At 32.7% G+C, this 27,628-nt stretch overlaps 1 protein-coding gene across 18 annotated transcripts in view; it reads right to left on the bottom strand.

Annotated features, from left to right (window-relative positions):
- LOC140687922 (succinyl-CoA:glutarate CoA-transferase-like) overlaps positions 1-27,628 on the bottom strand; it is a 129,552-nt gene that overhangs the window by 70,773 nt on the left and 31,151 nt on the right. For 17 of the 18 annotated variants that reach the window (XR_012062545.1, XR_012062544.1, XR_012062546.1 and 14 more), the window contains exon 4: positions 16,982-17,033. Coding sequence is in view for 15 of the 18 variants with exons in the window: in XM_072945868.1 (XP_072801969.1) it covers positions 16,982-17,033 (52 nt within the window). In the remaining 3 variants the exon portion in view is untranslated. Of the gene's footprint in view, positions 1-15,376; positions 15,421-16,981; positions 17,034-27,628 lie in introns of those variants that run through there. The other variant, XM_072945872.1, reaches the window with a different exon arrangement.

Genomic DNA, 27,628 nt, shown 5'->3' with positions numbered 1-27,628 from the left:
TTAACATCTTGCCAATATCATTGCCACATTTTTACCATTAAGAACTATAATTCTAAATACATTCACAGCTTTTTTCTTTATTGTTCCATAATTTTAAAATGCATTTTGACTTAATCATATTGGACTTTAAATATTTTACTGCTAATCATTATGAAATTATCATACAAAAGTTTAAGTAGTGTTTCCAGAATCAGAACCTCTGTTCTTAGACTCTATGTCTACACATTTTCTGAGCACCTATATATCCCAGGTCTTCTAAGTATTTTACAAATGTAGATTATTCAAAATCTATTCCAGAAAACCAAAGTGTTTCCAACTTATGGTCAGAATTATGTTGTAAAATTAAGTTGGAAAATACACTACAGTTTATCTAATCCAGTGATTCTCAGACTTGGCTTCACATTATAATGAGCTGAAGAGCTTTAAAATATACAGATGCCCAAGTCCTGAGATTCTGATGTAGTCAGTTTAGGAAGCAGCCCGTACACTGAGGGTTTTTTGGTATTTGTTTTTGTTTTTAATGTTCCCCAGGTGATTCTAATGTGCAACCAGGGTTAAAAATCACTGATCTGCTCTGGCTTCCTACCAAATGCAAAAATTCCCTTCAACATCCTTGTGTAGTAACCACCTGACAACCAATTCCCAAAGTCACTACAGCTCAATCAGTTTAACTTTGGGACAGTTTTAATTACTTGAAAGTTCTAATAAGCAAAACATGCCACTCCATACTCACTGATTCAAGTTCTACCGTATCCAGTCATATATAATTCTTATTCTTGTCCATCATCAAAGCTACTCTAAGTACTCTATGCTAAACCCTCCTTCCATCATTCACCCTTGCAACAATTTTCAAACTCATTCCCATATATACCAGTGGTTCATTGCTAGAAAAGTTCAACATCCTCTTAAAAACACAGCACCTATAACCATTCACAATACTCCAGGGAAAACATGGTCTGATTAATGCTTCATATTAGTATTATCACTTTTTTCATTGTATACAACTTAATATAGAGCATTAAATTTTTTTGAAAGTTGTATTTTAGTATTGGCTCATACCAAAGGAACAAGTAAATCCCTAGGGATTTTTATGTTAACTGTAACTATGCTCCCATTCTTCCTCCTACACGTTTTTAAACTTCACATCTATCCCAAACCATTACATTTAATTAGTAGCATTTTGGTAAATGTTCTCCAAAGTGGTGAACCAATCTGTAGCATTTACCAATTACTGTAATGTAAATACCCCCATTATGGCCAATTTCAAGCTACCAACACTGAACACATGGTTGGGAAGAGATGCAGATAACCATCACAAACCTAGATGAGACAGCTCCAGCAGGCTACTAAATGTAACTCATCATTCTTAACCAGAAGTTCCCACCACAATCTTTAGAACCCCATTTTGAAAATATATTTCCCAACCCACTGAACCCTGAAGATTTTGAGATATAGTATGTAAATAGACTGGAATTCAAGTATTTCAATATTTTTAACAAACTCCAGGTGGTGCTGAGGTACACTCCCAAGCCATTGTTTTAACTCATCAAGATCTTTTTTGAGGTGTCTTCTGTCAAGAGAAACACACTTTTTAAATTGCTTCATGAAAGAAAAAATTTAAACCAAGCCTTGTTTTCATTAAACTGATTACAAGATATTAAACTAAAACTTCCCCTTACAGCTGGCACAAAGCTGTCTGTCAATACTCTTTATTATAAGTAGTTCAGTTAGCTACAAATCCTCCCAACTATATTATCATACACCTTACATTCTCCCACTGTTTACAAGTATAACATGGCAGGCTTAAAAAGAACTGTCTTCCTGAAATTTTACACCTACGGCATTCTCCTATTCAATTATGAGAACTAACTGCAAAAGAAAATTACATACATTTGGCACAATTTGCTTTTGTGAACCAATATGTACTCCTAGAAGATGAGCACACACAAACTGGGAGAAATGCAAACACTCAGTCCATAGCACCTTGAATTAAACAATTCTTAGATCTGATCCATTTAAGAACAAGCTGATAAATTAGACTACATCAAAAGTTTAAAACTTCCAATCTGGAAAAAATACTTTTAAGAGCATGAAAAGACAAGCTACAGACTGGGAGAAAATCTCTGCAGAGGTTACATCTGATAAAGATCTAGTATTCAGAATATAAAAAGAATTCTCAAAACCCAAGAATAAGAAAACTAACGCCTAATTTTTTAAGTGGGCAAAAGATTTGAGCAGACATTTCACCAAAGAAGACATACAAATGGCAAATAAGCACAAGGAAAATGTTCAAGATCATTAGTCATTAGAGAAATGCAAATTAAAATCACAATGAGAATATTGCATGACTGAGACATTATGCTGTATACCAGAAATTGACACACTGTAAATGACTATACTTCAATCAAGAAAAAAAAAAAAACAAAACTACAATGAGATACCACTATGTTCCTACTAAAATAGCTAACATTAAATACTAACAATAAATATCAAGTACTGGTGAGGACATGGGGAAAACAGAATGTTTATACATTGTAAGTGGGAATGTAAGATGGAACAATCACTTTGGATCTCAAAATAATTAGGCTGACTGAAAGAAGCTAAACAAGAGTACATACTGTATGAGTAAATGCATTTACATAAAACTTTAGAAAATGCAACCTGATTGATAGTGAAAAAAAGCAAATCAGTGGTTGGATGGGATGGGGTGGGAGAGAAGGATTATGAAAAAGTATGAGGACACTTTTGGAAGTGATGGATATGTTCCCTATCTTGATTATAGTGATGGTTTCATTGGTGTATATAAATGTCGTTAACATCAAATTGTAAACTTTAAATATGTCCAGTTTCTTAAATATCAATTATACCACAATAGAGCTGTTAAAAACATACATTAATCAGGAAAAAGAGAAAAACTGTCATTTTACATGCCTGTAAGGCTACAGGTATTAGAAGATTATATTTTTAAAAATGCAAATTAGACTTCATTCCATTTGGAGGGACATTTCTGTATAAATGTTTAATTTTGTAACACAGAAAATTAAATGATATCTTTATAAAATAGTTTGTAATTTTTCATTGCATGATATTTTGAATAATAAATTCATTTAAAAATTTTAGAAAAGTCATAACTAGATTCTAGTTTCTTGTTTTTCTTATAAATACTTATACCTAAAAGTAGGAGTCAGACCAGGAGTATAGGATTAAAAATCATCTTGTAATAAAGCCTCCACTAAAAAATGTCATAACTGCAAAGAAATTATTCCAGAAAAATGTATTTACTGATTAGATTTTTCTTTCTTTACTGTGGTAAAATAACATAACATAAATTTTACCATTTTAACCATTTTAAGTGTACAATTCAGTGGTATTAAGTATGTTTACAACATTGTGCAACCATCACCATTATCTATTTCCAAATATTTTCATTACGTCATATGCACATAGTAGATAATCACTAAGTGTTCATGAGCAAAAGCAGGAAATTAAAGATACTTCTAAAACCAGTATTGTAAATCACAGATGATGTGAAACTCAGATGCTACTATTCACAAGAACAATAGGCAAAAACTACTGGCTAGTGAAAAAAACCCATGTGATAATTCTGAAAATTCGTATTTGTAATACATGTTCAGTTAAACTGCATTTTTACTTATTAGTCTAAAAAAGTGTCATACTGACTGAATATAGTACCTTAAATAGTCTACTTAGTTTTTCTAAATTAATTTGACCTAATTCTTTTATTCTAATTTCTCACTAGGAGTTCTAAAAGACCTACATAACAAACACTAATTAAAAATGCCACTGCCATCCACCACTTCCACAAACAGAATAAGAGACCATGGGAAAAAACTAGTATACAGATTGATATTTATGAGCAAAATCATTATCCTGAAAGACTTCTTACTAAGAAAGAAAAGTTAAAATCTAAAATATTTTGCATAAATGCCCAGAACTTATGTTTGCAACAATCAACACTTTGCTTTTCTACTGGGATGTTCCAAATAAACACTGTGTAGATTTTTGGGGAGTTAGGGTTAAAAACAAGAGAAAGAACACTAAAATCAGGAACCACTACCTTCACTCTTCTAGATCCGTAACAAACAACGTATAATTAGGAACAGGGGAGAATGAAGTCCTATATCCCACAGCCCTATTCAGGTAAGTGTTGTACAGGCACTCTTTTTAAAGGCAGAATTTCCCAAATCTAAATGCCTCTATGCATAGTTCTAATTTGAAAAACAATTCCACTATTAAGTAAGTTAAACTACTCCATTCTATTCAAAATTGAACAACAAAAAAAATCTATTCAGGTTTTCTGAACTTATTGTTTACTTTTCCAACTCCTATAAAAACAAGAAAAATTCTACCCTGACAGTTATTTCTTTGATTCCCCCAAATTATAAAACAAATATGAATGCAAGGAAGAATTTAAAAAGAAATATATTTCTACAAATGATACAGACTGACTGAAAAATTAGCAAGCAAAAACATATGCCAAAATTACTTTATAGAAAACCCTATTCTCAGTTTAAGTAAATTCTACTTTAAAATGCTGTCTTGATAAAAGTTATAGTTGAACACTGAGTAAACTAAATGCCACTGAATTTTAGTACGCTTTATAATTGTTAATTTAATGTTATGTCAATTTATCTAAAAAAAGAAAATAAGAAATGCTTCCGTGCATATTCCAGGTCACGTAGCTAATTAAAAATTATGAATCTGCTATAGAAAACAAACTTGCGGTTACCAAAGGGGAAAGGGAAGGAGGGACAAATTAGGGTATGGGATTAGAAGACACAAACTAATAAATACAAAACAGATAAACAACAAGGATATACAGAGAATTATAGGCATTATCTTATAATAACCTATAATAAAATGCAATCTGCAAAAATACTGAATCGCTATGCTGTACACCTGAAACTAACACAATATTGTATATCTCTATATTTCAATAGCAATTTTTAAAAAATTATGAATCTGCTTTTTCCAATACTCTTGAAGAAGGGAGCATGTGGCCCTAACTGTTGCTGGCAGACAGCTGGAAGACCCCCAACATGTCAGAGGACAACTATAGGAATCACAAAAATAGCAGAGCTGAAGACTGGATGGTACCATATACCTAAAGTCTGCATTCTTCTGGACTTCTAATTGTGAAATCAGCTCAGAATAGCACCAAGACTATTTTTGGAAAGATGCAGAACTGGAAAAAAAAGAACTCACAATGATCTTGAAATCCTCAAGTGCATTAAACTAACAGCCCCCAAATGTTAAGGTATACTGGTCTCCCAAATAAAATCCAACTTTTAAAAAAATTTAAGCCCTTTGGAAATTTGGCCTCATCCTTACAGTTCACTCTTCTACTGTAATAACCTTCTGCTTCATTTAAAGTGCTCTACTTAATCTCCCCTGATCTTATGTACTTGTGCCCTTTTGGTTTTGTCCTGCTGCTTCTTTGTGGCTAGAAGGCCCTCTCCATCAGCTATAACTATGCTTTGAATTTGAACCCAATTCAAATCTCACCTCCTCCATTAATCATTCTGTTACTGCTTCATTTATGAAGGTTCTTCTGTGGACAATGTGGATAAACTGCTCCTGAGGATATCTGCCTAATGTACTGTGCTATTCTTGTATTGTTAAAAATTACTCTCTGCTGTAAATACCCCAACTTATTTACCACGTCATGAGTGAATTATGTATATTTCCTTAAGAAGAAAGATTAGTCGTAGGTTGTAGTGTTTTTAAAAAGATAACAACCTATTGAACTACTAAGATGACAGAGTTCTCATACATAAAAAACAAGAGTATAAAAATAATAAATCTTACAATATAAATTATCTTATTCTGTTCCATCCTTTGTAAAAGGTATACACAAATTTAACTATTTTGTTTCTCATTATAATGACCAAAAGATTCCTTTGTGAACAGCCTAGTAACATATTTTTGAATTGCACAGCAATTGTGGAACAAAGAGAAACTCTTTAGTATACTTAATCACACTAGGTTTGCAATGACCTGATTCAAAGTCAGATATTTCAACCTCAAATAAGATTCATGTGTCTCGGGTGTACATGTAAAATTAATTGCATGTGATAACATACCAATATAAGTTCAATTTCCTTTTCCAATCTCACTGATTACACCTTTTGTAACAAGAACATAGCTGATCAATTTCTCATCACAGACCACAAATTGGCAGTCTTGTAGGTGATAAAGTATGTTTCACCTCTCAACTTTCAGTAAAGAAAATGAAAATTTAATCAGTATAGGTAAATTCCCTACCCCCAACACTCTAATCCCCAAGAGTGTACTCGTGGTTACCATGCCTAGGAGTATCATTCAATTCTAAAAATCATCACAGTTCACCTTTTGAGCTAGAGCAGACACTTTCAAGTTCAAAGTATATTAAGAATCTAAGCTTTTTATCTTAAAAACAATATATACACACATACATACATGTGTATATGTATGCATGTGTGGGTATACATATATGCATTTGTTCCCAATGGAAAGAAATAGTCTAAAACAATGAATAACTCAGTAGCAATGATACTTTGAAAGCAGCGCCAGTGTGTGGCTTCTAAAGGAATTAAGACTTGTTGGTTATCACTAAAAGAATCAAGACTTCTTAGAAAAATGGCTAATTCTGGGTACCAGGCTGGAAATATGTTAGATAAGTCTGGAAAATATGGTCATACCAAACAGAAAAGAGGCTATCAAAGACTTCAAGGGTCATATCAAAAGGAATGGAGAAACCACATGAAGAGGCTTCTGCTGGGTCAAAGTTGAAAATCTGACCATTAATAAGGATAAAAATTACTCTGGACCATAACATACTAAACAGGTTTAAACATATTAATTCATTAAAACACTTAAAATCATTTCACTGGTCATCTTTGGAAAATGTTAGCGAACCAATATTATTTTGAAAACTAAAATAAAAGAATTAGGCAATCATCCTACCCTTCCTATACAGTCTGCAGCTAAGGACAATCAAAGAATTAACAAAGGGAAGTTTCTCTTTATAGAATTCTGGCTGATGAACACAAGAGCATTAGAATATCACCATTTTGTAAACCTTAACAAATTCATGGATCTAGGGTCAGGCAATAGTCGTCGATAGCTAGTGCCACCACAAAGAGAAACAATCCGATGTGACAGACCCCTCCTAACAGAAGTACACATCAGCACTTACACAGTGTTCTTGGGAAAAAGTATATATACATAATATTTAATCTGAATTAGATCAAATCTCTAGATTTAACTACAAATTCACAGAAATATAGAGAACATACACCATGTTACAGTACACCACAGGAGTACAAGCAGTAAAATCCAGATTCTGGGAGATAAATTAAAAAAACAAAAAACAAATGAGATAGTCTGTTCCACCAAATAATACTAATAAACATTTTTAAAAGAAAATAGAAAATGCAAGAAAAATAAAAGAGTTGGAGGGGAAACATACAGATCAGCTTTAACCAATAAAACTTTCTTCAATGAATGACATGCTCTGTGCTGCCCACTGTGGCAGCCCCTAACTTCATGTGGCTACTGAGCACTTGATACATAGGTAGTGTGACTGAAGGTCAGACTATTTCATTTTAATCGTGATTGATTTAAATTTAAACAGCTACTTGTGGCTCACGGGTACTGTAATGAATGCTGCTGCTACTGATCAATGGAGAATTAAGAGAATTTAATCAATCACAATATATATGATGGAACTTGTTTGAGTCTATTCAAACTAACAACTCTTTAAAAATATGTATCAGCAGTAATTTCTTAACAGTATTAAATATCTATCTGATACTCTTAACAATATTAAGAAATTACTATTAATATTTTTATGTGATAACTGTATTTTGGTAATGGGAGCAGAAGCTATCCTTTAGGAATATTTACAGATAAAATATTATTTCCGGAATTTGCTTCAAAATAATCAAGGGGGATAAAACAAAATTAGGCATTATATTGATAAACACTGAAGCTGCGTGATGGGTAAACTAGATTCTGTATACATTCCCTCTAGTTTTGTATATCTTTGTAATTTTCTATAATAAAAATTATGGGGGGAGGAGAGGACACTTAACCTGTGTGCTAGGAGGAGGTTCGTCTCTTTGTTTCTCCCAGAAAGGATACTAAACATATAAAAGAAATTCTTAAGAAGGATAATTTGGTTAGAGATAAATAAACAGTCCTATACTATATTTTATACACTCAAGTCTGACTATCCATTGGACAATTTTTCACTTTCTGAGTATCATACTTGAATTTTTCTTTGACTCATTTGACTGTTCCTTTCAAAGTGGGTAGATTAGAATATGAAAGCAAATGCCTTGGTTGTACCTCTAGCTCTGGCTCAAAATTTGAAGAAAGAACATTAATTACAATGCATTTTCTCAATTTAGATTTAGGGATATGCTCAAACAAAAATGAGCCCACCCTCACAAAAGATATCCTTGTCAAATCTCTGGAACCTGTGATGTTATCTTATTTGGAAAAGGGGTCTTTACAGCATAATTAAGGATCCTGAAATGAAATCATCTTAAATTACTTAGATGGCCTTAAGTCCAATGACAAATTTCCTTAGATACACATAGGAGAATATATGGAGAAGATAAAGTGAAAAGGCAGAGATTGGAGTGAAGTGGCCACAAACCAAGGAAGTCAGCAACACTAGAGGCTGGAAGAGGCAGATTACGCCCCCAAAATTCCAGGAGTGCCGCTCTGCCAACACACTGATTTCAGACTCTGGCCTCCAGGACTGTGAGAGAATAAATTTCTCTTACTTTAAGCCACCAAGTTTGTGGTAAATTGTTACAGCAGCCACAGGAAACTATAACAAAAGGGATTATCTACTCTTTCAGTTATCGAATACCTTATTTCCTCCTCATACTGCCTCAATAATTAGAAGTTAATGCAAATCTAAATGACTTTTAGAGCTTCTTTTCCATTTTGAGGGCAGGAATTCTTATTTCTTTTATTCAATGATATATACCTAATGCTGGAAAACTACTCTCTGATCATAACTTTTTATGCTTCTTTCTACCTTTCTCATTGGCATTCTTTCACTAAACACCTAAAGTGGTCCTGCCTAAAGAAAACAAAAAGAGTAGAGAATTTCCCTTAATTTAAATTCTGCCAACTTTAACCTTTAACAATTGTTCCAGTTTTCAAATAGCTAACTTAGGAAACTGTATCTCAAATCATCACTTTCCTCAATGTGGTATGTTACCTTTTCCTATACAATGTAGAGTATATACCAATAATTCCCAGAGCGTTTTTGTTTCACGACTTAATGTTTTATAATTATCCCTTCTGTACTTTATGACTTTCCCTCAAACTTTCTAATAAAACAGAAAAAACACTGTGTGATGACACAATGTTTTTATGTGTTATTGATTTTTACTCACAAAGAAAAAATTTAAATACTGAAAATATTTTAAATAGTCTGCACTATCACAAAGAAAGGATTACAAGCCTGTTTGAAGCATTTCTTCTAACTTTCTACCTGTATGCTACTCAAAGTTGATCCATATTTTTATCACATAATTTTACTACCTTTTTATGTCATCATCTTATGTCCTAACAGTATTAAATTCTGTTTAATCTCCTCCTATGAAAGAGAAGTCGGTATTTTGTCAACTAGAATAGCAATGCTATTTATTATTCAGAAGCCCATCTTTCCTATTAGTGAACTAGTTTGAAATTAGTGGCATCTTTAAAGAATACACAAGTTTATTTCTGAGAGCAATAGTGTTTTTTTATCTAGAAGCTGTAATTTCCACGATACAAGTGAATATGCAATCGTTTTCCAATGTACACATGAAATAAGCACACCCATCAAAATAAATAACTTCATTACATGTCTTTGAATATCAGTCAGGTCTTTTGATCCTTTCTAAAGTAAGTCTTAATGGAGAATAGAAAATACATCATTCTTAAGGAGATGACAATTATCTTGTTGGCCTGGCTCGTGTCTCAACTTCCATTCTTAGTCATCTGTATTCCTTGATTTCAAAACAAGGTTACAGTGGCTACAGCTATATATAGCATTTCATTTTGGGGGTTAAACTCTCTACTAGTCCCTGGTGTACAGTTTTCTCATGTAAATTAACCCACTACAAGAAGAAGGATTTTTGAAAATCGACAATAAATGACTAAACAAAACAACAGTAATAGCAAAGTAAGACTTGGAAAAGATAATCTCCTGCTACTGCCCAGCTGAAAATGTAGCATTATAGTTCTCCCTACTACAAATATCAAATAATTTTATTTCTAGGTCAGAAAAATTTTTTAAAGAAACGGCGATACAGGATAACTAAATGGAAAACTGGGGGAAGGGGAGACACAAGATTATAAATAACATGAGAAAAGTAATTTATTATGAATGCATAGATTTGACAGTAATCCTATACAAGCAAAAAGTACTTCATGAATTTTAGAAATGTAATTCAAGTCTTCCATCCTCTTGAACTTAAAAAGCAAGCTCACATCTGTCAAAAAAACAAAGACCTGGGAACAGAGGTGGGATGGAAGAAGATGCCTGAAGTGGACTCTGTCCATTCAAGCATATAATCAGAATGAATAATTTACAAGCATACTTTCATCTTCAGTGCCACTAAGAGCTGAATTCTAAGGAGCTCAGGGAGACTGTAATACATCTGCTAACGAAGCTGAATAAGCAGAGGAGACCTAAGCAAAAATGATCCAATAAAACCAGTTCATAAGATTGGAGAAGAAGTTGGGGAACTAAAAAAGGAATGGCAGAAACAGGAGAGACTAGTGCAGTAGTCGTCAGTGACCTATCTCCTTAACTATACCCATTAATTCCGTTTCAGAAAGTCAGACAGCTGTAGTAAGCTAACTGAATCAGAGAGCTAAACTGGGCTAACATTAGCTACATGTACTCCCCATCAAAAGGAATATTTTATAAGATAACAAAAGAGGCAAAATTAGAAAGAAAAACAACTAAGGCATTTGTAGGTCTTTTAATCAAAATAATCAAAAACATATATTCCATTAAGTAGACATAAATGAAAAAAATTCTCCAACAATTCATATGTGATTTTTTTCACATCCATGCCTATTTCATGTACCTTTGAAAGGACGCATACCAAAACAAAAAGAAGTGGTTTAACGTCTTAACACGAAATATACAATCACCCAATAGCTTATAAAACATGATTCATTAGCAATCAAAGGAAACTATGCTTGACATCAAGACAACACAATGCCAAGAAAATCTTTGTATCAGGGTCTCATATCACCTGTTTCTCTACTGGTTTTAAAGAAATGCTACGTTTGTCACCTCAGACTGTATCTTATGAAATTACAGTCAGCATCATGAAATGACAACAAACAATATGCTTAGCCATCTAACCAGCAGGTAAAATTCTGCATCTAAAGATCAGGAGAAGTTAAAAATTAAAAAACAAAAATAAAAATAAAGGAGGAAGCTAGGTTAATTCACTCTTTTTTTTTTTTTTTTTTGTAAATGGTACTCTGGCTTCAAGGAAGATTGAGGGAAAAGATTCATTTTAATTCCTACTCCATGTGATCAGTAAATATGTAAGGTATGTGCCTATTCTAGATACTAGGTATAAAACAGTATTAAAAACAAAACAAAATCTCTGGTCTCAAGGGACTTACATTGTTTCAAAAGAATTAATAAATCAATGAAAAATACAAGATATCTAAAAGCAACAAACTGTATGCAAAGAAATAAATAAAATAGGGTGATGTAATATAAAGTGACCAAGTGGCTACATAAGATTGGGTATTCAGAAGGTCTCTGAAGGACACAACCATGAAATAATCTAATGATTCTCAAAAAAGGGTAAGAACTAAGATCCTACTGTAAGAGCAAGCTTGACATGATTTAGGTACAGAAAGAAAGGCAATGTAACTGGAGTCTAGTAAAGAAGGGTTAAAATGGCAGAAGGTGAGGTAACAGACATAGCACCAGATTATTTAGGGCCTTGTTAAGTCAGAGCAATACATTTTTACATTATATCCTTGGATCAGAAGCAGCAGCCTCATGAAACTTAATGTCATGCTTTTCATAAAATAGCTGTTAGGGATACTATTCAGCACACCATGCTCTTCATGACGGTCCAAAGGAAAAATTTCTCTCAAATCTCATGTTCAGTAAAAGCTGATCTTTTTCTGAGGAACTGGTATAAATTTACCTGATATGAATTCTGAAATTAATCATGCTCTTTATCCTCCGAACGCCAGCAAATTCAACGCTGAATTTACTATTAGCTTCTGGCAACTGTATAAACCTTATGGCATCTATTTTTTAAAATAAACTTTCTATTTTAAAGTAGTCTTATATACACAGAAAAGTTATGAAAGTAGTGCCATATATCCCCCACCCAGTTTCCCCTATCATTAACATCTTACATGATGAATATGGTACATTTGACACAATCAGCCAATAATTACACATAATTATATTATAATTTACTCAGAATTCCTTAATTTTACCCAATGTTCTTTTTCTTCCAGGGTCTTTATGGTATCTATTCTCTATATTAAATTTACTGGAACTTTATCTCACTATTCTATCTTTATTTTCCTCTTTTTCTAACCTCTATAACTACTGTTATCTAAAACATTTTATCTAATTCTATACACCCTTCCCAATACTTCTGGAGTAATAAAAAAATTAGTAGAGAGATATTTCTTGGAAGACACAATTAGCTTTTTCCCAAGTCAATCAGTGCAGTATTATTCAATGTAGTAACACTTTATAAATCTTTTAAAAATACAGAGACTCAAGGAGATGTCCAATTAAAAATGCTTTTCAAAGATATCATTTTGGATAAAAATGTAAGATGAATACAAAAAAGTATTTTCACGTTTTAGTAAAACGTTCCGTTTAGTTTAATCTCTTGAATTCTCCTTTTGTTGTCTCATACAGCGTTAGTAATCCTGATTGTTCTTATTGAGCCATGCAACCTTAATGTGGTCTCAGATGGCACAAATCTAAGATGAGGGTGAGGCAAAAAGATCTTTTATAATCCCTTTCAATTAGAAATATCGATCTCTTAATTCTATGACCTAGGCTAACTGTCAGATTCTCATTTTTCCACCACAAGCAAAGAGTGGAAACATTAATGCTTCTAAATAAGATAAATTTTAAAGAGGATGGTAAAATAAAGTTTGAAGCTTTATTTGAAACTAATTCAGAGTATAAACTAAAATAGATTGATTAATATAATGTATAAAGTGTCCAAGTTTATATATATATATATATATATATATATATATATATATATAAAATCCTATGTATCAAAAGTATCAAAACTATCCTAAGGAAGGGGCAAGTTTCCCCCAAAACAGACGTGAATATTTACCCAAGTGAATTTGACAAAATTAGACTATGTCAAATGGGTACCACAATTTAAGAGTTCTGTTTTCATATCTATAACAAATTATCTTGCCTCAAAACAATCTTGATTATTAAGATTGGACTGATTCACTGATGTTAGGGACCTCTAAAAGTCTGCAGCTTAATTTAATCTGTCCCAAATATCCAATACTTCATTGAGACCAGGATTTGTAAAAAGCTTATATAGTTTAAAGGTTTTTAGTACTATTTCCAAAAATTTATCAAAACATTATTCCATGAAAGACTGACTCTAAGGGCCCTAAGTGTGTGTCTGCCTCTCCACATTAAAAAAAAAATACATAATTCTAGTCACTTTAATACCCTTATTCTACTGTCATGTATGCTCTACAATTCTTTCTGCAGAAAAATAGTAGACATTTTAATTAATTACGCCATTATTGAAAAATCAAAACGTGGTATAAAGTTTAACATAGAATTTTAAGTCCCTTTCTTAGTCATATACTTCCAAATGTAAATGGCTACCAAAAATAAAAGAAGTCACACAGAAGAGTAGGTAATAATATATATCAAAGGAGACGAGATATAAATTGATAAGGAATGCCTAAGAATACGTCTTTAAGCATTTTATATATATTATTTCACAATATCAGCACTTTCTAGTTACAATCATAAGACAATTATTTTTAAATAAATGTAGAAACCCTTTATTTTCCATGAATCAATGTAGAAATAAATGATTCATGAAATTCATCCTCAAAGGATGAATGAAGCAAAATAACCAAGAATCTGAATGTTCATTTATTTGAATAATAAAACATTCCTTAATTTCTTAAGACACTGAAATTACTTTGTTTGGTTGGTTACTTTTAAATGGGAAAAAAAGCCAACTCATCAGTGAAGAATAAAAGATACTATCTTGAAATCAGAAGAAAATAATCCACTAATGTAAAACGTAGCAGTCAATTCCTTATCAACAAAAGTTTTCGTATACTGTGCCTTTTATCTAATTCACTTTTATCAAATAAACCACTTTACTCTTTAAGAATCCATTTCAAGATACTTTTCTTTCACTGTAATTATAAACCCATTCCATGTTAAACAAAAATACTATGAAATATGGATAAGCTACTTATTTTCTACTCATCTTAAATCGACAAAAATGTTTTTAATACTAATAATTATGTTAAGTTATAACCATTTAATATATGTAAATAATTCATACAGGTATTACTTATATGCAGTTCAATGCAATGAACAGTTTAATAATAAATATCCTACAGATGCTAAGAAAATAATAATAATAATTATTATTAAACTATTAAACTTAAGAAGCCTATAAACCTACTGGCTAATTACTGCCTTAAAAAAACTTATAATTAACCATATTGATCTAAAATTATTAAAGGTTATTTATGGCAAGAGTTCTCAACTTCAGTTTCTGGGGATCTATAAAACTATCAATGCCTAGGCTCCTATTTTATTTGGTCTGAGATGGGTAGCAAGTATCAGTATTTATAAAACAAACATACAAACAAAACACAAGTAAATTAAGTTAATTGTACAGCAGATTTTAGAATCACCAATTTATGGTATACTCCAGTTTAAGATTTAAAAAAAAAAAAAAAAGAAAAGCCTTGCTTGCTGGTACCAAAGGTCTTAAGTCTACTAAAACTTAAGGTATAGGAAAAAGGAGAGTGAAGAAAAGACAATATTCAAAAAATAATCAAGGTCCAGCAAACATTTTTTTCCTTAAAAATGTTAAAAGTTGAAAGTCCTATCTTGGACTTTGTGATCTGCTCATATTGCATTACTTTATAGATAACTGCTAAATAAAAACCCAGAAATAGAAACTCAATAGCAAGAATAAAGGAATGACAGAAATGATTATTACTTTGATTTGACATCATATAAAAGATAGTAAATTAACATAGCATTACAATGCAAATAAGAGATAAATTACAGTTCCTTTAATAACTTTTCCTAACCTCAGTACTACACAGAACAATGTTTCCGTAAACCACTTTCTGTAAACCACTTTCAATTCTTCAGTGCCTCTAAAGAGAAAAATTCATTTTAAGAAGATAAAAACTACATGGCTTTAGTCTATTTATCTACAGAGTAGAAAGAAAGAAAAAGTGCAGAATATTTCCCTTAGGAAAGCAGCACATAAATCTTCATGATCAGCCTACAATACTCCCTTTATAACAGGGTCCAAAGAAGTTAATGTCTCTGGGCAATGAGATAAAGAAAAAGCTATTAATTATAAATACCTATCATTTTAGCATACTTTGACAGAATTCAGTTTTTCTCTAATGTCAGCTAAACGTGTAGAAGAATTACTAGCAACATGACCCAGCATGGAAGGATGAATAAATATTACTATAAAGCTCAACACATCTCAGTATATCTTTGTTATAAACCAGGCAGCAAAACTTAAAAAAAAAATTAAGGATATGTAGACCAACCTTAGAATAAAATTAAAATAATCAATATTAAAGCACATTACACAGAGTGAGGAAATCAGTTTAATTTCCATTTTTCTTACATTCTTAAAATATTTTGAGGATGTACTCTTTAAGACACATAAAGAGGTAATAAACCAATAAAGAACTAAACAGTCTGATAAATCTTGTGTTTTCTGTTAGATATTAAAGAATTAAATATATGATAATCCAAAATTCAATGACAAATTACAAAACTAATACATAAGTTCCAACACCCTGGTAAAGATTTTGAGATGCTGAACGAAGTACATTTTGAATTCAGAATGGTTAGGGATGAAAGACACACATTTCTATGTCACTAAAGACAATGAGTTTTTAATTATAGATCTATAGTTTTAAGAAATAACTGCATAGTCATCTCTCCTGAAAATGTTATGCAAATTTTTAAAAGAATACGAACACTCCCTCAAGAAATAGTTGTTGAATTAGCGCTTAATTATTTACTGATATAAAAACTCCTACAACTTTAACTTACAACACTCCAAACCTATCAAAGGTGAAATATAAAGAATGAGCTGGTGAGCATAAGCTGAGGTAACAGAAAAGGAAGGATAAATAAAGATAACTGGAAAGATAACCACTGCCCTTAGATCAGTCATTTTATAACTGCCAAAATGTGCACATGCATACATATACATGCTTATATCACACACACACTTAGAGCAAATATGTTCCATTGTTTTACTAGTCCCAGGCTAAAGGCAAGACAGAAATAGAAAGACAAATCTGTGTTGCCCAGACGAATTATGGACTAAGGATTCACAGATGGGTGGATGGATGGATGAATAGACAAACAGATATAAAAATACATTGTTGGGGGAGATGGAATAAGACACAGATAAGAACTTTAACTCTAAATCATTATCTGTGATTCACAATGCTAAGGTGATTTAAGGACATAAAAAGAGATCCACTGTAGGGTAAACATGAGCTAAACAAACAAAACAAAATTTTTATTGAAATATAAAGTAATCATAGTAAATATTATAAAAAAAACAAAAAAGATTTATATAATCAGGCAGGTTATATTAGTTTTATACTGTTCAGTTTAAAATATCTTTCCTTAAAAAGAGGTTTTATGTGGCTAAACGTAGAAGTTAATGCATCTTACCTTCCACAGAAGGTGCCTGGTCTTGAGCTGAATACAGCATATCCTTAAAAGCCTATTAGAAAGAAAGGAAAGAAATACATAAAACCATGAGCAACCTTTACAATACAAGCACTCTGAGCTAAACAATTACTTCTTTTTTAATATCCAGACAATGACTACATATGGGTCCCTAAACTAAGAATTTAGCTAAAACTTCAATTAACTTTAATAAGCTAAAACCCAAATATTGTATTTTCATATCAATCTAGTATTGTCCCATTTTTAAGATGAGGGCTAATGTGCACACTTTAAAAATTAAGGGGCATTTGGAAAAGAATGAAAAATCACCTGAGAGATCATAAACTCTATTAACTTAAAAAAAAAAATAGTGACAGAAACTGAGAATGGTCCTAGAGGAATACAACAGAACACTGCATAAGAAAATACAAAACACTGGATACAGATTTTTTAAATTGTGATATCATATACATAAAAATAAAATTCACTATCTTAACCATTTTCAAGCATACAGTTCAGTAATGTTAAGTACATTTACACTGTTGTGTAGACAATCTCCAGAACTCTCTTTATCTTAGATATAAACACTTTTTAATGGAGGTCTGGAAAGTCCTCCATGAGAGCTTAGGACCGTAAAGATACAGGTTATTTTTTTCCAAACCAGTAAATTAATTAACAACCATATTTAGGTAGTTAAATGGTAGCAGTTTGGTCTCTCAATAAGTGTTTCTGGGACAGGATGAAAAGCATTTCTCCAAACCTATCAAAATGGAAGAATCAATTAAGTGGATAAGCTCCAGACCAGAAGAGCTGGTCATAAGTTTAGGTTACTTTATCCAGCCCCATAGCTTCAAAGCTTCAAATACCATCTAACCATTGGTGATTCCTGAATTGGCCTCCAGCATTCCTCAACCTCGGGACAACCGACATTTGGGGCCAGATAATTGTTGTGGGGGGCTGTTCTGTGCATAACAGGATTTTTAGTACTATCTCTGGCATTTAGAGATTCATTAGATACCAGAAGCAATCCTACCCCACTCCCTCACCATCAAAGCTGTGACAACCAAGAATGTCTCCAGACACTGCCAGTTGTCCCCTGGGAGACAAAAATCACCCTTCCCCAGAAATACTGGCCTAGAGTCATTCCAGCATATAAAAACCAAAAAAGAAGAAATAAACCTCCAGGGTAACCCACTCTGTATTCAAGTCTAGTAAATTATATTCTTTCGAAGTGAATTTATCATTTACTTTAAATTAGTGGCCAACCTGTCAGTTCCATGACTAACCCTAACAAGTCTGACAATAAAAAGTCAAAAAGACTTCCAATGAAATAAGGAAAATTAAAAATTTTAAGTCAATGCATTTTTGTTAATTTTAGCCCACGCTTTATAAAAAATTTATAGGGAAATTATGTACATATAAAAATTTTAATGTCATACACATCTAAATCCAAAAATATTCAGTAAGATTCACTACATAGAAGTTGAGGCAATACAGTAATGCAATGTAGTATAATAAAAAATATTTGCTTTTTATTTCAGGTTCTTGGCATAAAGCTCTGAAAATCTTTGCAATTTACTGTCTTTTGTATACTAATGAGATGACTCATGGTGTGGGGACAGGGTGGAGGGGTTCCTTAAGATAACTTCAGGATAGGGGGAAGGGGGTTGCTGTCCAGAAAACCAACCACCTGATTAATGTGATTAGATGGTTAAAACTTTCAGCCCCACCCCTCAGATCTCTGAGAAAGAGAAAGTAGCTGAAGATTGAGTTCAACCACCAACAGCCAAAGATTTAAACAATCATGCCTATATAATGAAACTTCCATAGGAATTCCAAAAAACTTCAGGGTTCAGAGACCTCCCAAACTGATGAACACATTGATGTGCTGGGGGAGGACCCGGATGTTCTGTGCCACCCCTGTCCCCATATACCTTGCCCTATGCGCATCTCTTCCATTTGGCTGTTCCTAAATTGTATCCTTTATAATAAATTGGTACCAAGTATGGCACTTTCATGAATCCTGTGAGTCATTCTAGAAAATTATCAAACCTGGGGAAGGGAGACTCATGGGAACCTCCAAACTGGTAATCAGCCAGGCAGAAGTGTGGGTAGTCTGCATACCCGATTTGCAACTGGCACCTTAAATTGGGGCAGTCTTGTGAGGCTAAGCCCTTAGTCTGCGGGGTCAGACAGGAACTGACACTCTAGAGTGTCAGAACTGAACTGCATTAAGACACCCAATTGTTGTCAGAGAAATGGTCAGTGGTGTCAGAAAAAAAGAACTACATCTGGTGTCAGAACCGGTGACAGAAAACACCCAAACAGAAATCTTTTTGGAAAACCTTTAATGGTGGGCCACACCTTTTCTAAGACTACGTTTGCAACTCAGCCTCATGTTTACTGACCATTAATTCTTAAACTTATGTGTTTGCAAAAGCCCTAAGTGAGTATGACAAAGGTATAGAACTTCTTTTAAGAAACATGTATATACACTCACTATTTTCTTTACAATTTCAGGTGTTTCAGGGACCACTAACATCTAGTCTAAAAAAAGAATTTAGTTCAGAAGATCTTATCAAACATCAGAAAGTCTTTATTTCAGCTCACAGACTGGAATTTTATATTAAAGTCCTATACAAGTACAGAGTGGTGGTTATGTTATAGTTCTTCCATAGAATATTTTAAGGGGGTAACTGAATAGATTGCTTAGAGCAGAGTAAACCTATAATAGCAGAAAAATTTAAGAAGGAACAAAAAACTCCAGCCAAAGAACACTTAAGGAAATAAATCTATCATTGGAGTAGGTAATATCAGAGACTCAAAATGTCTGAATGAAGTTCTTCTACTTTTGAAATCTGACAGGCATGTGTACCAAAATCAAGTAATATTATCAGTAACCAAATAAACCACCAATGACTAGCAGAGTGGCTTGTATGCAGTAGGAGCTCAATAAATAGTTCTTGAATTCAAGAGGGTTTCTTCTTTGGAGAAAATTGCTTTAAAGATGATTACTAATAAGCACATTGAAAAAGCACACTAAGAATCTCTGATATGTAATGAAAATGAAATAATTTGCAAAAGGAAGGCTTACCAAATTAAGTTTTTAAAAGATGATTTAAATTTTATAAAATGAAAAATTATGATAGTCTTCATTTTGATTATAAAACTAAATCATAATTTCATTTAAATCAAGACAACTCTTGGTGAAATCAGAGACAACTCTTTTTACTACTTATTACGAGTTTTCCTCTGAAAAGAAACCCTCTGTTTTTCATAGTAACAGTCTCTAGAGAACTCCATAAATAGGATACCACTCCCTGCCTGTGACAAGAGAATAGCCCCCCAACTGGAAACTAGGGGGGAAAAAGCCTACAAAGTATTGTCTGTATTAGTACCTATGGACTGTTTGTCTATAATATGAGTCACCCAGAACACCTGCCTAGGTTGAGAGCAGTACCTCCAAATACACAAAACAACAAATTCGAAGAATTTCCTCAATTCATGCAAATCAGTATGTATTCATGTGCATTATAGAAGATTTCTTTGATTTCCAAAGGATTCAAAGCAATCCTTTATATCAGCATCTCTACTGTAATTTCTGAGTATTAAATTATTTTTTATAATGTTACTGAAATATATATATAAACTAGGACAAAACTCTTAGCGCTCATAACAATGCATAAAACAGTAAAATCTTAAAAATTAAATCCAAACACAACCACAAAACCAGTATTATTCAATCAACAACATTCACATGGCAGGAAAGAAGATGTTTGTTGAAACAAAATCTCAACTGGTAACAGGAATACAGTGCTGACTGCCAATTCACCTGTTCTGAGTTTGGAATGCCTGTGTGACTTTGCGTCAGACGGGAACTACCGTGAGGCTACACAGTACACTGGTAAGGAGCTATGGTGTCAGGGGGTGTGCGTAACTCTACCAGCTTAGACACTTAGCGCTGCCACAGCTACCACCTTAGCTGTGTAACCTTTAGAAAATTAACTTCTCTATACTTCAGTGCCCTCATCTGTAAAACAGGAATAGTAATCACATACGCCTCACAGGTCTATTGGGAGAATTAAAAACTTAAAACACAAATCCTCATATTAATTATGATTCATGATTATATATGAAGAGTACTTAGAGCAGTACTCTATTTGAAACCACTTATAGCACTTAATATTTCCACCTTATGTTTTAATTATTTGTGTCACTTGTTCCCCATTTGACTATAAAGTCAGGGTTTTAGCCACCTTGCTTGTACTCGTATAAAAGAGTCACGTTATAAATATTTCTACATTATTTCATATCATCATGAAAGAATTCCCTATGTTTTATTAATTCAATGAATGTTGTTGGATATCTACTCTGTGCACTATGCCAGGCTCTAAAGAAGTAATGATTGTATTTCAGTAAAACTGCAGGTGGGGGGAGAATATGCATACAACAGAATATTATTCAGCCTTAAAAAAGAAAAGTCTGTCATATATTACAACTTGATGAACCTTGAGAACATTATGCTAAGTGAAATAAGCCAGTCACAAAAAGACAAATACTGCATAATACCACTTATATGAGGTATCTAAAGTAGTCGAATTTTTAGAAACAGAAAGTAAAATGGTAGTTGCCAGGGGCTGGGGGAGGGAGGAAATGGGGAGTTGCTGTTTAATGGGTATGGAGTTTCAGTTTTCCAAGATGAAAAGCACTGGAGATCTGTTATAGAACAGTGTGCATATATTTAATACTCCTGTACTGGGTTTATTTGTCTCATCATCTGGATATCACTTATGTTTTCCTGACACTTACACTTAAAAATGGTTAAGACTGTAAATTTTATGTATATGTTTTTTCACCACAATAAAAGTAATGGTTAAAATAGAGAAAGAAAGAAACAAACAAAGAAAGGAAGAAAGAAAGAAGAATAAAACATGAAGACAGGCATATACATAGATAAATTTTAATACAATATGTTAAATATTTTAAAAATGATCAAAGCATATTGAAGGCCTAACGTGTAGCAGTAAAGAAAAAAAGAAAAAAGTAGGTGATATACAGTAAAGAAGGGGCTACCAAGAAGCAAAATAGAAAGATTAGACAAGCAACTAAACATAAACTAAGAATTAAAGACCACCAAGATTGTGAGCCTAGGTAACGAGAAGGATGGTTAGTGATACAATTAACCAAGGTACAAAAAAACCAAAGAAAAAACTAGGGCAAAGAGAAAATAGAAGTTTGGGTTAGCAAACCACTTTAGGTATCCAGGGGACAACTGAGATGGCCAGCAGACAGATGAAAACAGATACCTACAATTTGGAAAATAGGTCAGAGCTAGTGGTTAAGAGTTGGAAATTATCCATATAAAGGTGATCTGAAACTGCCTAGGCTCTAAGTAAACGAAATTTTTCAGGAAATGAGAAGTGGGCCAAGATCTGAATCTTCTGGAAACAAAACAACAGAGAAGACAATAAGGAAAAAAATCAGATGTATGCAGTGCCACAAGAATTAAAGGAGCATTTCAAGAAGGAAGATATATTAAAAATTACCAAAAGCTGCTTAGAGAAGAAATAGCTGCACCTCCATGTTTGCTGTAGCATTATTCACAATAACCAAGACATGGAAACAACCTAAGTGTCGGTCAAAAGATAAATGGATAAAGAAGTTGTGAGATACACATGCACAATGGAATATTATTCAGGCACGGGAAAGAAGGAAATCCAGCCATTTGCAATAACTTGCATAAACCCTGCATATGCTAAATGAAATAAATCAGAGAAAGACAAATACTGTATGATATCACTTATACGTGAAATCTAAAAAAGCCAAACTCAAAGAAACAGTAGAATGCTGCTTACCTGAGGCTAGAGGGTGGGGGAAATGGGAAGGTACTGGTCAAAGGTTACAAACTTCCAGTTACAAGATTAACGAGTTCTGATCATTTAATGTACAGCATGGTGATTATAGCTAATAATACAATATTATATACTTAAAGGTTGCAAAGACAGTAGATGTTAAATGGTCTCACCACAAAAAAAGAAATGGTAATTATGTAATGGGGTGGAGGTGTTAGCTAATGCTACAGAGGTAATGATCTGTAATCTATAAATGTATCAAATACATCAAATACCATACACCTTAAATTTAAACAATGTTATATGTCAATTACATCTCAATAAAACTGGGGAAATTTTTTTTTTTGGAAGTCCAGGATTTGGGTGAAGAAAAAAAGGAAAAGAAAGAAAGAAACAGTCCTCACACTTTTTTGTGTATCTAAATATGCATTACCAACAGTTTCTTCTTCAGTTGCAATGGTATTCAAGCATGCTTTATCATGAGAAATGATAGAGAGAAACCTGGCATTCAAGACGACCTGAGAATTGTACACAGGAAGATTCTAGGAAAGTTAAAAAGACTGTTCATCATCACGACACTGATAATGTTGATAAAATTCCTGAAAATTTGATTTAAAAAAGACTAAGAACATTTGAGTTAAAACAGCAATCAAGGAAGGATTCCATATACTAATAATTGTTCTGTTTCTTGAGCTGGATGGTGAATATAGATGCCTATTTGTCTGTCTGTCTATCTGTGTATCTATCTATCTAATTGGAATGCTGCAATTGAACTACAAAGAAAGAAAAATAGCTAACATTACAATGCCTAAACTCTGACTTTCAACTTTAGAGCTTATAACTTAAAGTATCCACATGTAAGAGTAATAGAATATAATCTTAAATTAAAGGGAAGAAAGATAAAAATCTGCTTAGAGATCAAGAAGAGACTGGTGACCTTCAAAAAAATGGTTTCAGTCAAGTGATGGGGCAGAAGCTAGGTTAGACTGGGCTGAGTACACATGAGTGCTGAAGATTGACGGCCACAAATACTGGTCAGTTATAAAAGTAGTAACAGTTACCTTTACTGAATGCCTACTATCAGATATTGTTTAGAGTATTTTAAACACACTACTTTAATAGAGGCCCATAACTCTCTGATGCAAATATGATTCTCATTTTACCACTGGAGATGTGAAAATTATTAAAGTATCTTACCCAAGTACTACTCATTCTATAATCCATCTTTCTTTGAGAAAAAGACACATGGCCCTCTATTTCAAGTGAAATCTTACTTTTTAAGATTTACCTCTACTTTTGGCCTCTCAATTTTCTGATACTCTCCCTTTTATTTCCAAAATTTTCCTAAACCATTAAATTTTTATATCAGGTGTGGTAATTAGCCTCTGAAATGGCCCCCAGTGATTTTTGCCTCCTGGTAGTAATGCTCTTATGCAATTCCCTCTCATACAGATCACTGCATAACCAATAGAATATTGCATAAATGAAAGAGCACTTCTTCCAAGACTAGGACATAAAAGGCACTGCAGTGTTCACCTTTGCTCTCTCTTGGATTACCCACTCTGGGGAAAGCCAGCCATGAAAAAACTGAAGTGGCCCCATGGAGAGGTCCAAGTAGTAAGGAACTAAGGCCTCCTGAAAAAAACCAGCACAAAGCTGTCAACCATCTGAATGAGTCATCCTAGAATCAGACCAGCCTGATTCAAGCCTTGAGATGACTGCAGCCCTTACTGACATCTTACGACTTCAACCTCATGTAATATCCTGAGCCAGAACCACCCAGTTAAGCTACCTCCAAACTCTTTACACAAACAGTGTACGATAATAAACATTTATTATTGTTTTAAGCCACTAGGTTTTGGGTAACTTTTTATATAGCAATAAACAATTAATACATGAGGTTAGATTCAAAAATCATTTTTGTATTACAGAATATAACATTATTAAATAATAACCAACATCTTCGGCTGGTCTTGTTCAAAGTATCTAAAATTTTTATTCCTATAAAAATACAAAAATTATGGAAAGGAAGACTACGACAAGGTTTCAAGTAACTGATTTACTTAGCGATAATAAGCAAAACTGTATTCCCACAGTCACCAACATTGTAATTTAAGTTACACTGAACGCCCTTAAAGTCATACAGCCGCACTTCTGAGCCGGAACAGGTCTGACAGAATAAAGCAGCATCTTCCTTGTCTAAAGATCCTATTCTGACAAAAAAAAAAAAAAAAAAAAAAAAAGCTGGTAACAAATGCTGTCTTCTAACTAAATCTGCATGGCTCATTCTCATTCTTACATTTATTGTGGTAACAGATGTAAATTCTGAGGGCAGAGAGCAATCTCAGGTCAGCTCTTATAGGCCATAGCATCCAGCACAGAACAAGTTCAAAATATGTTTGTAAACTGCACAGACCTTGTAATACAAAACCTAAATATCTAAAGTCAGTACATCAGTTAATTTTTTAAGTGTTAGTTATTGTTATTTTACTGAACTATTTTATAGCATTTCTACTGTCATGAAATATCAAAACGTGAATTCCTTTCTTGTTTTTCCCAATTTTCATTACCTTTTATTTCTACAAAAACCTCAAACCTCTTTCATTTACTGTCCCAAGAAAAGTTCTTAGTGCTTTTGGCTTCCAGCCTTCTTTAATATATACGGTTTATACAGGTAGGTAAAAACATGTTGAATTCTTCCCAAATATAATAGTTATGGCAACATAAAATTCTCACTCTGCTGTTAGTAACAGTTTGCCAGCTTATCTGAAAGAAAACAAAAAGGAACCTAAAGGTTCTGCAGTGTTGTCTCCTATAAATCTATAAAAATTCTAATTCATGAGTCTCAGACCACTTCACAGCTCCAGTTTGGATACTGTAAAACCCAAATAAACTAGGTATTCCGTACAGGCTAAATAATGTTTCCCACATACATATTCCTATTTGTCAAAATTGAAGATATTTGTACTTACTAAGATACTACCATATTTCATTGAGTCTAAGATACCATCAGTTGTTAACATGCATCATTATTTCACAGAACGTTAAGAAAAACATTACCAATTAACCATATGATATGTCTAAAATGAATCTGTTTCAAAGATGCTGGAATGCAGGAACAGGGAATGTGCATCTTTGAATCTATAAAATACAGTCTTTCATTTGGTCAAAATGTAGTTTCTCAAGCATTGGATTCTAAAAGTTCGGCTACCATCACCTGGCTTCCAAGAAATTTCATGACACTGAAAAGAGGGTCTTGTTATACTAAAAGACTGAATACCAACACCCTAAAATAAATGCCTGTTGAATAAATGAATAAAAGTTACTCTTATGGTTTATTTTTAATGATGATAGAAATTAACAGGTACTTTACTCAAAAATATCTTCTACAGGTCAAGCCCTTGCTGGCACTTTCATATATTATTATCTCTAATTCTCAAAGTAACCTTGAATGGTAAATATTACCCCCATTTTACACACAAGAAAACTGAGGTTCAGAGAAATAAAATAACTGTTTAAAAGTCTCACAGCCAATAAATAAGGGAAATGCAATTCAAGTAAAAATTTCAGATAAAATTAAAGGTTCCTTCTCTACTTCAAAATGAATGGACCCCATATATCCTCAAAATATCTTCTACTTTATCCTACACATTCCTAAAGGTTCTATCCTATTTTCCTCACTCTGTTAATAGTCAAATTTCTCAAATGAAAAGTACACATGTATTGTCTCAATGACTTTAACCTCTTAAAATCTAGAATAAAGTTAGCAGAAGACAATTTATTTATGTTCAGAATTCACTAATAAGCAACTTTTGTCATATCCAAAGACCTATCCTTAATCCTCATTCTCACTGACCTGCCTACAAAATATGTAACTGCTGATGGTCCATTTACCCTTAAGATCTTTAACTCTTGTGACAGTGTTTTTTACAAGATTTCCTCTATTTGTGTCTCTATTTTTCTGCCTCATATACCTTCCCTTAGTGAATTAATTCTTTAACTACTATCTCAATTATAATAAATCCTATCTTTGATAAATTTTTTATAATTTTTCTAATTCTACCTACTTATCTCCACATATAGACATTTCACGCATGAAATCAGCATATTTAAATCTAATTTCATGAATTTACCATCTCCAGAAGTAGCTATTCTCTACCAGTTTCCCTAAGTTTAAATCACTATATTAAATTCTTCCCTTCTTCAATCCCTATATCTGGCTATTCATCCAACTTCTGTTATTTAAAGCATAAATATTGAAGCACCTACATAAATCACTGTGCTAAGCAACAGAAAGTGATAGGTTAAAAAATGTTTAATAGTATTACTTTACATTTACTAATGATATTTTTATTTAATTTCAAATATTAATGAGAAAAAAGATCTAACTACTAAAAGTATGCCTCCAATTATACAACTTGGAAGGGAGATGTTACTTTAACAAGATATTCTGTGTTTAACAGGACAGGTTCACAAAATATGCATTAAATTAGTATTATTAATTATTGATATATTGTTTAAAATTTTAAATCATAATTTAAGTTGATTAAACAATGGCTTAATAAGTGCTTCTTACATAGATCTTATGTTAAATAATATTGTCTCTAAAATGGAAGTAAGAAAGGTCAAGGGGGAATTTCAAAATTCTGCATTTGATAGTAATCTCTTTCCCTAAAACATTTTCTTCTCTAATACTCTAGACTTACAAATCAATCCAGAAATTCTAGTAAGGCTCTACAATGAAAGTGCAAAAGAAAAAAGGACAACGTCACCAATTTTATTCCCAGTTTTTTTCTCT

This window comes from Vicugna pacos, chromosome 21 (genome assembly GCF_048564905.1).
Source record: "Vicugna pacos chromosome 21, VicPac4, whole genome shotgun sequence".
NCBI classification, from domain to species: domain Eukaryota; kingdom Metazoa; phylum Chordata; class Mammalia; order Artiodactyla; family Camelidae; genus Vicugna; species Vicugna pacos.
Note: the sequence above shows the minus strand (reverse complement) of the source record. Positions and strands in the feature narration are given on the sequence as shown.